This window comes from Amblyraja radiata, chromosome 24 (assembly GCF_010909765.2).
Source record: "Amblyraja radiata isolate CabotCenter1 chromosome 24, sAmbRad1.1.pri, whole genome shotgun sequence".
Lineage (NCBI taxonomy): Eukaryota > Metazoa > Chordata > Chondrichthyes > Rajiformes > Rajidae > Amblyraja > Amblyraja radiata.
In genome coordinates, this window is record NC_045979.1 from 434,000 (window position 1) to 447,056 (window position 13,057).

The 13,057-nt window shown below is 43.9% G+C and overlaps 1 protein-coding gene across 1 annotated transcript in view; it reads right to left on the bottom strand.

Annotated features, from left to right (window-relative positions):
• Positions 1-659: 659 nt before the first annotated feature.
• Positions 660-13,057, bottom strand: part of LOC116986669 (class I histocompatibility antigen, F10 alpha chain-like) — a 78,799-nt gene continuing 66,401 nt past the window's right edge. The window contains exons 5-6 of the mRNA XM_033042242.1: positions 8,487-8,594; positions 660-1,641 (exon numbers count right to left, since the gene is read on the bottom strand). Of these exons, the coding sequence (XP_032898133.1) occupies positions 1,601-1,641; positions 8,487-8,594 (149 nt within the window). The 3' untranslated portion in view covers positions 660-1,600. The remainder of the gene's footprint in view (positions 1,642-8,486; positions 8,595-13,057) is intronic.

The window sequence follows — 13,057 nt, forward strand, 5'->3', positions numbered from 1 at the left end:
TTCCCACTCTCACATTGACCCGTCTGTCGTTAACCTTGTGCACTGTAAATTGTAAGCAAAATACCTGATACTCCACCTGGGTATCTTCATGGTACATTAACTTTTCACATTTCAGCTTATCGACACCACTGGTGTTCATCTGCCCATCACCCATCACCCCCCCCCCCCCCCCCCCCCCCCTCCCCCCCCCCCCCCCTCCCCCCCCCCCCCACCAGATTTCACTTACCACTTACCAGCCTCTGCCCCATTCCTCCTTCAAACTGGTAGAACCTTCCCATCTTCTTTCAATTCTAATGCAGTGCCTTGACTTGAAATGCTGGTTATTGCCGTTTGCCTCCACAAATTCTGTTTGACCAAGTACATCTACTGGCCTTTCTTTAGTCTATAATTCTTGATGGAAATAACCACAAAATCTCACTCTCTATCTATAATTGAAACCTTTTAATTGGTGATCTTATAGCGCTATCTAAAATCATGAGGGCGATTGATCAGGGGAATGCACTGATGCATTTACCCAGGGTAGGGTAATCAAGAACCAGCAAAAACAGGTACATCGATAGAACATGCTGAGAGGAATGTTGGCCAAACGCTAGCAAATGCGACTAACAGATGTAGTATCTAGTTCAGCTTAGAGCATTAGGCTGAAGTACCTGTTTCCATGCTATATGGCTCCATGACTCTTTGTTAGGAGAACATAAAACTGGCAAATGGAGTTTAATAATGGAAAATATGTGCTCACATGCTTTGGTAAGAGCAATTCAAAGGAAGCTATTATCTAAATGGAGCGAGATTGCAAATGAGTGGAGTACAAGAGATTCAAATGCTTAAGGTGAAAATACAAAAGCCAGCAGGTAGATGCAGCACACAACGTAGAAGGTGATTAGCACATTGCCGTTTAAAGTAGGTTACAATTGTAATTATGGTACATGACGTTGTTAAGGACATATCAGGAGCACTGTGTACAGTTTCGTTCTCAGATTTTAGAAAGGACATATTAATATTGGATATCAGCTAGAAGAGATTCTTGGAATAAGCAAGGGTTGCCTTACCATGAATGGCTGAAATCATTGGCTCCGTATTCCTTGGAGTTGACAAAAATCAAAGTTAACCTTATGAAGGTATTAAAGAGGCATGATGGGGTGGTGAATTGGTGGATAATGTGTGGTGGAAAATGGAAACAAAGGGAGAAGACAGTTCCATGTAAAACAGATATTCAGCTGCACCGCGTCCAACCATGTCCACTGTACTCAGTGTACACAATGTGGCCTCTTCTACATTGGAGAACATAGCATAGACAGGTCAACCATTTTGCAGAGAAGCTGCATTTTGACACATAGGAAGTTAGAACATTGGAGATATTTAAAGAGAAATAGGTTATATTGTAAAAGTATCCTATGTGGAAGAAGTACAGTAAAGGAGTTGAGGCCTAAGTCAGATCAGCTGTGATCAGCAAAAATTGCAACATAGCGCTAACTTGTACAAATGCAGGACAGTCTATTAAGAAATACTGTCATGTTTAGTAAATTTAATTTAACTCTTTCCATATAGTTCAGATCCTGCATTTCAAACACATCAATGAAATCTTCTATTCAGCGATAGGTTAGCAGGGCACGTTCTGGTTTGGTGGAATATTTTGATAATCTGAGGAGGGAAATTAAATATTAGACAACCGTGAATAGGCAATGGACAAAGATTGAGGAGTAGGCCATTCGCAGAGCCGAGGACAGAGCTCAAAATGATGCTTCAACTGTTGATTCATCCCACATAACATCTTCCTTCCAGATATAATGGTACAGCACCAGACATCTGGGTTGATCCTGTCTACGAGTGCTGTCTCTGCGGAGTTTGTACCTTCTCCCTGTGACTGCACAGGTTTTCTCCAGGTACTCCAGTTTCCTCCCACATTCCAAAAAGAGACATGCAGGTTTGTAGGTTAATTGTCTTGTGTCCCTAGCATGTGTGAGTGATCGGTGGTTGGTGCGCACTCAATGGGCTGAAGTGTCTGTTTCAATGCTATGTCTCTGAACTAAACTAAGCAAAAAACATAATATTCTTCCAATTAGTTTAGTTCATACAAGTTCTGTGTTATCCAACTTTCGCATCCACACTAGGGTTAAATTACAGAGACCAATTAACCCATAAACCCTGGCATCTTTGGCATGTGTGTGGAAATTGGAGCACAGTGGAAACACATGCAGTCACAGGGAAAATATGCAAACTTTACACAGCCAACAACCGAGATTAGGATTGAACCCATGTCTCTGACGCTCTGAGGCAGCAGCTCTCTCTGCTGCGCCACTCTGCCTTAATTTGCATCATGTTCAGCACAAACAATGGTGGCTCAGCATAATATTGTCACTGGAAGTACTCCATGCCTCACCATCAGATCCCATTCAAATTCCTCCCAATCAGTCGGACAGACACCAGTTAGGCAGCATCTGCCTGCAAATGATCCATGTCCCTCCAGCCCCTGCATCCACAAAGCTGTACCCCAAATGCCACCATCCCTGGCAGTCCATTCCAGGCACACACCACACAGTGTGTAATAAAAACTGCAGCTTCTACCCTGCACAGAAAATTATCCTACTTAACTAAATGCCTAATGTGGCATTTAACATATAGGCATTTAGTTAATTAGGATAATTTAGACAATTGGGAGGTGTGATTACAAATCTTGTACAATATCATACACAAAGTAAAATGGGGCAAAGTCAAAATGGCCAGGCACAAAGAACGGAATAATCAGGAACATCAATAACATGAAATTTCCTCCTCACAACCTTCTCTGGCCATCAAGGTACTGGATACAAAAGTTGTGATGTTCTGCTACAGTTGCACAAGATGTTGGTGAGGCCACATTTGGAGTATTGTGTTAAGTTTTGGCCACTCCACTATGGGAAGGATGTCATGATTCAGGGAGAGGATGAGAATGCTTGGACTTTATTCCTTGGCATCCAAGAGGCTGAGGTTTATAGAGGTTTATCTTATAGAGGTTTATAAAATCACGGAGCATATATAGATTGAATGCACAGAATATTTTAACCAGCCTTGTGTAATCAATATCCAGAGGACTTAGGTTTAAGGTGAAGGCAAATGAGTTACTCAAAACCAGAGGAAGTGGAAATATGGAACAACATTTGAGGGGAAGTAGTTGAGGCAGGGACTTAAAAATATTTAGAACACACTTGGACAGGTACATACGATAGATAGGAAAGGTTCAGGGAGATATGGGTCAATTGCAGGTAAAGGGGTCTAGTTTAAACTTGGCATCTTGGTTGGCATGGCCAAGTTGAGGCAAAGGACCTGTTTCCATGCCGTATGACTCTGGCTCCGTGGGCTTGTAAAGCCAATTATTTTCCGTTTCACTGCTAAATGTTAGTTAATCACCCTCACTAATAGTGACCACAATGGCAGACCTCTATAACCATGGCTGGTTTACAGTGATAATAAGCTAAAACCTTTGCCTCAATTCAAATGTGCATGTCGTTGGTGTTCAATGAATAAATTGGTGCTGCATTCTTAGTTTTGGCAAAGTGAGAAATGGCTTGGTTCTGATGTGCGTGCTGGTGCTGCTAGACATCTTGATGCTATGAAAGCAGTACCTCAGTTTCAGGAAATATACTTGCTGAGTGGTGTCTCAGACCAGCAGTGCCTGGGAACATTGAATTTTGAAGAGGAAATATTACACAACCAAGGCCAAGTGCTCGAGAAAGCTGCACGTCTGTTATTTCAATGAAAATCTGCTCTTCAGCCATCTTGTCATTTTGATCACCCAGTTTTGTTTATAATATTGTATCACATTTGCAATCAATTCTCACAATTTATGACATTTACAGCTGGCTTGAAGATAATAATAATAATAATAATAATACATTTTATTTATGGGCGCCTTTCAAGAGTCTCAAGGACACATTACAAAAATTGAGCATGTAGAGGAAAAACATGTAAGGGGAATGAAATAAATAGTAGAGACATGACTAGTACACAAAGTAAAGACAGAATTCAATACAAAACACAGTATGAGGCAATTAATGCACAGATGAAAAGGGACGGGGACGTGGGGCTAAGGATAGGCAGAGGTGAAGAGATGGGTCTTGAGGCGGGACTGGAAGATGGTGAGGGACACGGAATTGCGGATCAGTTGGGGGAGGGAGTTCCAGAGCCTGGGAGCTGCCCTGGAGAAGGCTCTGTCCCCAAAACTGCGGAGGTTGGACTTGTGGATGGAGAGGAGACCGGCTGATGTGGATCTGAGGGACCGTGAGGGTTGGTAGGGGGAGAGGAGGTCAGTGAGATATGGGGGGGTCAGATGGTGGAGGGCTTTGTAGGTGAGGACCAGGATTTTGTAGGTGATCCGGTGGGAGATGGGAAGCCAGTGAAGTTGTTTGAGGACTGGAGTGATGTGATGCCAAGATTTGGTGTGGGTGATGAGTCGGGCGGCTGCGTTCTGGACCAGTTGGAGTCGGTTGATGTAGGTGGAGCTGATGCCAAGGAGAAGTGAGTTGCAATAGTCCAGTCGGGAGGAGATGAAGGCATGGATGAGTCTTTCAGCAGCGGGCGGTGTGAGAGAGGGTCTGAGTTTGGCGATGTTGCGGAGATGAAAGAAGGAGGTTTTAATGACATGGCGGATGTGAGGCTCAAGGGAGAGGGTGGAATCAAAGATCACGCCAAGGTTGCGGGCCTGGGGAGATGGGGAGACAGTGGTGCCGTCGATGGTGAGAGTGGGGTTATTGATTTTGCTGAGTGTGGCTTTGGAGCCTATGAGGAGGAATGCTGTCTTATCGCTGTTGAGTTTGAGGAAATTATGTTGCATCCAGGTTTTTATAGCTGACAAACAGGAGTTGATATGGGAGAGGGGGGGGTTGTGGGGGGATTTGGTGCCAAGGTAAATCTGGGTGTCATCAGCGTAACAGTGGACGTCCAGATTGAAGTGGCGGAGTATCTGACCAAGGGGGAGGATGTAGATGATGAAGAGGACGGGGCCGAGTACGGAGCCTTGGGGAACGCCTTGAGTGACTGCGGCTGTAGCAGAGGTGTGGTTGTGGAGAGAGATGAAGTGGGATCTGTTGGAAAGGTAGGAACGGAGCCAGCTGAGTGCAGAGCCTTCAATGCCGAGGTCTTTGAGTCTGGTGAGCAGGATGTTATGGTTCACTGTATCGAAGGCTGCGCTCAGGTCGAGGAGGATGAGGATGTTGAGGGAACCAGTGTCAGCAGAGGTGAGGAAGTTGTTGAGGACTTTGAGGAGAGCAGTTTCTGTGTTATGGAGGGGGCGAAAGCCAGATTGGAGGGGTTCACGTAGGTTATACGCAAGGAGGTGGGAATGAAGTTGCGACGCAACGATACGCTCCAGGGTTTTTGAAAGAAAGGGGAGGTTTGAGATTGGGCGGTAGTTAATGAGAGAGGAGGGATCAAGACCAGGTTTCTTTAAGATTGGTGTAACGGCAGCAGTTTTGAAAGCGGAGGGGACAATTCCTTGGGACAATGAGGAGTTGAAGAGGTTAGTGAGGTAGGGGCAGAGAACGGGGAGGCAGGACTTCAACAGGGGAGTGGGGAGAGGGTCGAGGGAGCAGGTAGTGGGTTTGGAAGAGCTGATGAGTTTGGAGATTTCAATGGGGTGACCAGGTCAAACTGGGAGAGGAAGCAGTGTGGAGGAGGGGTAAGGAGGTCAGTGGAGATGTTGAAAGGAGGGGCCTTGGTAGGTGGTGGAGTAGATGCTGGGGAATCGGGTACATGGGATAAAGATTGATAGATGGTGCTGATTTTATCAGCGAAAAAGTGGAGGAATGAGTTGCAGAGATCCGGAGTAGAGGTAGGGAGAGTGTTGGCTCGAGGCTTGAGGAGGTTGCCCACTGTGGAGAAGAGGGTTCTGTGGTTTAGGCAGGGATCGGTGAATATGGAGGAGAGGTAGGCAGATTTTGCAGCAATGAGAGCATCTTTGTAGTCAGTGAGGTGGTGTTTGTAAGCTTCAAGGTGGACTGTGAGAGATGCATCAGGCAATACCTTCTGACTTACAATTTAGTTTATTTAATAGAAAGATAGAAACATAAAAAATAGGTGCAGGAATAGGCTATTCGGCCCTTCGAGCCAGCACCGCCATTCAACACAATCATGGCTGATCATCCAAAATCAGTACTCCATTCCGGCTTTTTCCCCATATAACTCTCTCTTGAAAACAGTGATACAGTGTGTAAACAGGCCATTTGTGCCACCAAATCCATACTAACCAGCAATCGCCTATTCATAATAGATTCCCATCCACTCCATACACTGTCAGGGTGATTTACCAAGGCTGATTACCTACACACCTGCTCATCTTTGGGATATGGGAGGAAACCGGAGCACCCTGAGGAAGCCAACATAGTCACAAGGAGAACGTGCAAACTCTACGTAGACAGTACCCGAGGTCCAGATTGAACCTGGGTCTCTGGCATTGTGAGGCAGCAGTTCTACCAGCTGCACTACCATGCTGCATTACGTACAAACTCTAAATCCTACACTGACTTTCCGTTCCACTTGTTATATTCAACACAATAACTTCTTTACACAAGGGGAAAATGAACTGCAATTCATCTCCAGAATAATTCTTACAACAGTGTGATCACAGGCAAGAAACCAGTGATATAGATGACTGAATTTACACTAAATCCCTGGTCATCCAGCTCTCTTGAGATTTTGGAAATGGTATATTTTAAGGACTGCTGCATGTTACTCCAAACATACTTTAATTCAACTCATTGGGGCACTTGTTGAGCAAGTCAGTGGTTGAGGTGCATCTGTACACTACTATCAGGCTTACGCGGAGGAATACCCATTGTAATTTGCCTGGAGAGTCTCGAACCAGATTGTCACCTATCCATGGTCTCCAGGGATGTTGCCTGACCTGCTTAGCTACTCGAGCACCGTTCCTCACAGTCTTTTCCAATCTTACAATTCAAAAATAGTCAGCATCTTTCTACATCATAAAGAGTCATGGAAATATACAAACATGGCCTTTGTCCCACTGACTGCACCAACCATTCATGTACACTAATCCTACATTTGTCCCACATTCTCATCAGCTATCCCCACATTGTATCATGCACAATCTAGGGGACAACAAACCTACCAAACCATGTTTTGGGGATGTGGGAGGAAACCAGAGCACCTGGGGAAACCCGCTTGGTCACAGGAACAACATGCATACTCTACAGATACAATTGCCGATGTCGGTATTTAATTCTGGTCTCTGTCTCGGTGCTGCCCTGTTTCACATTGTTGTCCACCTGTCATGTTGTTGCTCATTCATTCGGCTTTCCACCTTGAACCATTACTCCCACTACTCACATTCCCACGTCATTTTGAGTCTTCCAGCTACAGGAGCCACAGAGGCGGCTACTGTGCACTGCAGTAGTGTTGCTGCCTTATGCCCCTGTCCCACTTAGCAAACCTGAACGGAAACCTCTGGAGACGTTGCGCCCCACCCAATGTTTCCGTGCGGTTCCCGGAGGTTTTTGTCAGTCTCCCTACCTGCTTCCACTACCTGCAACCTCCGGCAACCACCTGCAACCTCCGGGGACCGCACGGAAACCTTGGGTGGGGCACAAAGTCTCCAGAGGTTTCCGTTCAGGTTTCCTAAGTCGGACAGGGGCATTACAGTGCTTGCAGCACCGGAGACCTAGGTTCGATCCCGACTACTGATGCTGTCTGTACAGAGTTTGTACGTTCTCCCCGTGACCGCGTGTGTTTTCTCGAATATCTAAGGTTTCCTCCCACACTCCAAAGACGTACAGGTATGTAGGTTAATTGGCATGGTGTGTGTGTGTAGCGTATGCGGGGATCGCTGGTCAGCGCAGACTCGATGGGCCAAAGGGCCTATTTCGTCACTGTATCTCTAAATTAAACTAAACAAAACTAGTAAATGTAAAACTGCAACCAATCTGCCTCGTAGCTGACTTGGATTATGAACAGTGCAAGCCCCCAACAGAGCTGCACAGTGTCACAACTCGGCTTCAATTTTGACCTCGAGTGCCATCTATGTGGAGTTTGCACGTTCTCCGTGTAACCGCATTGGATCGCTCCAGGGGCTCCGGCCTCCTCATACATCCCAAGACGTGTCAGTTTATAGTTTAATTGGCCACTGTAAATTGCCCCTCGTGGGTGTGTGACTGGATGAGAAGGTGCAATGAGATAGAATTCCTGAAAACAGGTGGTTGGTGGTTGGCATGGACTCAGTGGGCCGAATGGACTGCTTGCATGCTGTACTTTTCAATGATATCTCTAGGCTTTGGTGCAGTGAATCCATAATGTCTACCTATTTATTTTACACTGAATTCACAATTTTCAAATATCTGAATATCAGAAACATTTAGCAACAGCACAAAGGCTAGTTGACAGTGGTGACAGTCGTGTCATTTCATGTGTAGCTGCTGCCTTATCCTACTTGAGATCGATCATTTCTTCAAATCCAATACCTTTACTAGCAACAGTTTGTCACAATGTTTCCATCTTACCTCTCCTCTTTTTTCTCCACCAAACAATTACTGCCAAGCCAATAGCCAGCAATATCAGCACACACACGGCAATAAGGCCAATGTGCCTGTCTTTCTTCCTATTTCCTTCTGAAAAATAAGAATGCATAATTTTACAAATCAATTGTTAAGCTGTGCAGCTAAATAGATGGGCATTGTCTGAAGACTTCAGGGTGAAGGTCTCGACCCAAAATGCCACCTATTCCTTTTCTCCAGAGATGCTACCTGACCAATGAGTTACTCCAGCATTTTGTGTCTATCTTTGGCGCATTTCAAGGTAACTAAAATTATATGGTGTTTTGAATGACAGAGTTCTGCAGCATAGCAAAGGGACAATATCTGTTCTGTGCAACTCTGTGATCTATGGCACCATCACAGCCACATCTTAATTCAAGAAAGAAGGCGAATTGAAAGCAGATACTTGCTTTAACCCTATATAATCTAACATCTGTTTTGGGGAAAATGCTGGATTTCTTTCAATAATGGCAGAACATTTAAGTAATAACAAAACAATAAAGTGCATTAACAGGAAAATTGTAGAAAGAGATGCAGGTACTGATTTACACAAAAGGTTTAGTTTAGTTTATTGTCACGTGTACTGGATAAACAGGGTCTGATTAGGAACAGTCAACATGGATTTGTGCCTGGAAGGTCATGTTTGACTAATCTTCTTGAATTTTTTGAAGAGGTTACTAGGGAAATTGACGAGGGTAAAGCAGTGGATGTTGTCTATATGGACTTTAGTAAGGCCTTTGACAAGGTTCCTCATGGAAGGTTGGTTAAGAAGGTTAAACTGTTGGGTATAAATGCAGGAATAGCAAGATGGATTCAGCAGTGGCTGAATGGGAGAAGCCAGAGGGTAATGGTGGATGGCTGTTTGTCGGGTTGGAGGCAGGTGACTAGTGGGGTGCCTCAGGGATCTGTGTTGGGTCCTTTGTTGTTTGTCATGTACATCAATGATCTGGATGAAGGGGTGGTAAATTGGATTAGTAAGTATGCAGATGATACCAAGATAGCGGGTGTTGTGGATAATGAAGAGGATTTAGAGAGAGTACAGAGGAGATTTACTAGAATGTTGCCTGGGTTTCAGCAACTAAGTTACAGAGAAAGGTTGAACAAGTTAGGGCTTTATTCTTTGGAGCGCAGAAGGTTAAGGGGGGACTTGATAGAGGTTTTTAAAATGATGAGAGGGATAGACAGAGTTGACGTGGAAAAGCTTTTCCCACTGAGAGTAGGGAAGTTTCAAACAAGGGGACATGACTTGAGAATTAAGGGACTGAAGTTTAGGGGTAACATGAGGGGGAACTTCTTTACTCAGAGAGTGGTAGCTGTGTGGAATGAGCTTCCAGTGAAGGTGGTGGAGGCAGGTTCGTTTTTATCATTTAAAAATAAATTGGATAGTTATATGGATGGGAAAGGAATGGAGGGTTATGATCTGAGCGCAGGTATATGGGACTAGGGGAGATTATGTGTTCGGCACGGACTAGAGGGGTCGAGATGGCCTGTTTCCGTGCTGTAATTGTTATATGGTTATATGGTTATATGGTTATATTTCCAAAGTCTACAGAGTGATTTAGGCCATTTGGAAAAATGGGCTGAAAGATGGCAGATGGAGTTTAATGCTGATAAATGTGAGGTGTTACACCTTGGCAGGACAAATCAAAATAGGACGTACATGATAAAAGGTAGGGAATTGAAGAATACAGTTGAACTGGGAATAACCGTGCATAGTTCCTTGAAGGTGGAATCTCATATAGATAGGGTGGTCAAGAAAGCTTTTGGTATGCTAGCCTTTATAAATCAGAGCATTGAGTATAGAAGCTGGGATGTAATGTTAAAATTGTACAAGGCATTGGTGAGACCAAATCTGGAGTATGGTGTACAATTTTGGTCGCCCAATTATAGGAAGGATGTCAACAAAATAGAGAGAGTACAGAGGAGATTTACTAGAATGTTGCCTGGGTTTCAACAACTAAGTTACAGAGATAGGTTGAATAAGTTAGGTCTTTATTCTCTGGAGCGCAGAAGGTTAAGGGGGGACTTGATAGAGGTCTTTAAAATGATGAGAGGGATAGACAGAGTTGATGTGATCAAGCTTTTCCCTTTGAGAATAGGGAAGGTTCAAACAAGAGGACATGACTTGAGAATTAAGGGACAGAAGTTTAGGGGTAACATGAGGGGGAACTTCTTTACTCAGAGAGTGGTAGCGGTGTGGAATGAGCTTCCAGTGGAAGTGGTGGTGGCAGGTTCGTTGGTATCATTTAAAAATAAATTGGATAGGCATATGGATGAGAAGGGAATGGAGGGTTATGGTATGAGTGCAGGCAGGTGGGACTAAGGGAAAATAATTGTTCGGCACGGACTTGTAGGGCCGAGATGGTCTGTTTCCGTGCTGTAATTGTTATATGGTTATATGGTTATATGGTGTACTGAGGTACAGTGAAAAGCTTTTGTTACGTGCTAACCAGTCAGTGGAAAGACAATACATGATAGATACAAAATGCTGGAGTAATTCAGCAGCACAGGCAGCATCTCTGGCAAACATGGACTCAGTCAGAAGGAGCGTGACCCGAAACATCACGTATTCCCTTTCTCCAGAAATGCTGCCTGACCAGCTGAGTTATTCCAGAAATTTGTGTCCATCTTCGGTGTAAACCAGCATTTGCAGTTTCTTCTTACATATGGACAGGTGACGTTTTGTTTTGGGGCCCTTCTTCAAATTTGTTTATGAAATTGATTATGAACTTTATGCAACAGGAACCTGTAGACAATGTATATTTAAGTAGCAGTAGTTTGCAGGTGTGCACAGCCTAAAATTCAAAAACAAAATGATGGAAAAGCAGAATAGATAACAAAATTGGAATGAGAAACAAAAGAAATACAATATATTATAGAGATCCAAACGTCATGAACAAATCAATTTTTTTTAAAGAAATATAGTTTTGGCACACGCGTGTTTAGTAAGGACTTGAGCAAAGTTCCTGCTGTTGTAATCGGGCACACCAGTTTACTGGCGACTGACTCATCACCAACTCCCACCAAAACCCTGTCATGTGATAGTCCCAGCTTCCCTGACGAGGATTCTACCAATAAGTGACCTGACCACCAGATATCGCCACAATATCAGGATTTTCATAAGATTTCTGATCAAGTGATGCAAAGGCTTTTGACATTGGGGGTAATAATTAGCATGAATGGAAAAAACAATTCAGAGCAAGCAGAGAGTTGTCTTAATGTTGGCCTTCATAACAATAGGATTTCAGTATAGGAGTAAAGAGGTTCTTCTGCAGTTGTATAGGGCTCTGGTGAGACCACATCTGGAGTAGTGTGTGCAGTTTTGGTCTCCTAATTTGAGGAAGGACATCCTTGTGATTGTAGGTTCACGAGATTGATCCCTGGAATGGCGGGATCATATGAGGAAAGATTAAAAAGACTATGCTTGTATTCACTGGAGTTTAGAAGGATGAGGGGGATCTTATAGAAACATATAAAATTATAAAAGGACTGGACAAGCTAGATGCAGGAAAAATGTTCCCAATGTTGGGCGAATCCAGAACCAGGGGCCACAGTCTTGGAATAAAGGGGAGGTCATTTAAGACTGAGGTGAGAAAAAACTTTTTCACCCAGAGAGTTGTGAATTTGTGGAATTCTCTGCCACAGAGGGCAGTGGAGGCCAAGTCACTGGATGTTTTTAAGAGTGAGTTAGATAGAGCTCTAGGGGCTAGTGGAGTCAAGGGATATGGGGAGAAGGCAGGCACGGGTTATTGATAGGGGATGATCAGCCATGATCACTATGAATGAGAAACAAAAGAAATACAATATATTGTAGAGATCCAAACGTCATGAACAATCATAAACAAATCATATATTTAAGAGGGAGTTAGATGTGGCCCTTGTGGCTAAAGGGATCAGAGGATATGGAGAGAAGGCAGGTACGGGATACTGAGTTGGTTGATCAGCCATGATCATATTGAATGGCGGAGCAGGCTCGAAGGGCCGAATGGCCTACTCCTGCACCTATTTTCTATGTATCTATGAATGGCGGTGCTGGCTCAAAGGGCCGAATGGCCTCCTCCTGCACCTATTTTCTATGTCTCTATGTTTCTAAAAGAGTGTTCAGGTTGGGAAATTGTAACTGCAGGTTGGGAATCAATGCAAGAAAGTGAACTACTTATTGTTGGTATTAAGAGCAGATGAAGGGTCAGATGGCACTGTAGCCTAGATTGCTGACGATACATAGATAGGTTGGAAATTAAGTTCTGGAGTATGTCAACAGTCTTCAGAGTGAAACAGCAAATTCCTTAGTTGTGCATTGTTCGAGGGGATCGTCAAAAGTGAGTATTTGTGTAGGTTAGTGCAGCATACCTGGAATCAAACTAGTACGGTCGCTGTTTGTCAGGCAGTTATATTTTTCGTTGCAGAAGCTGTAACTTGCGTCACAGAACTTACTTCCTTAGGTTTCGTTTTATTAATGCCTGATGTTTCAAGGTACAGTGCAAAGGTTTGTTTTACATGCTGTCCAAACTAATTAGATAATACTATACATTAATACA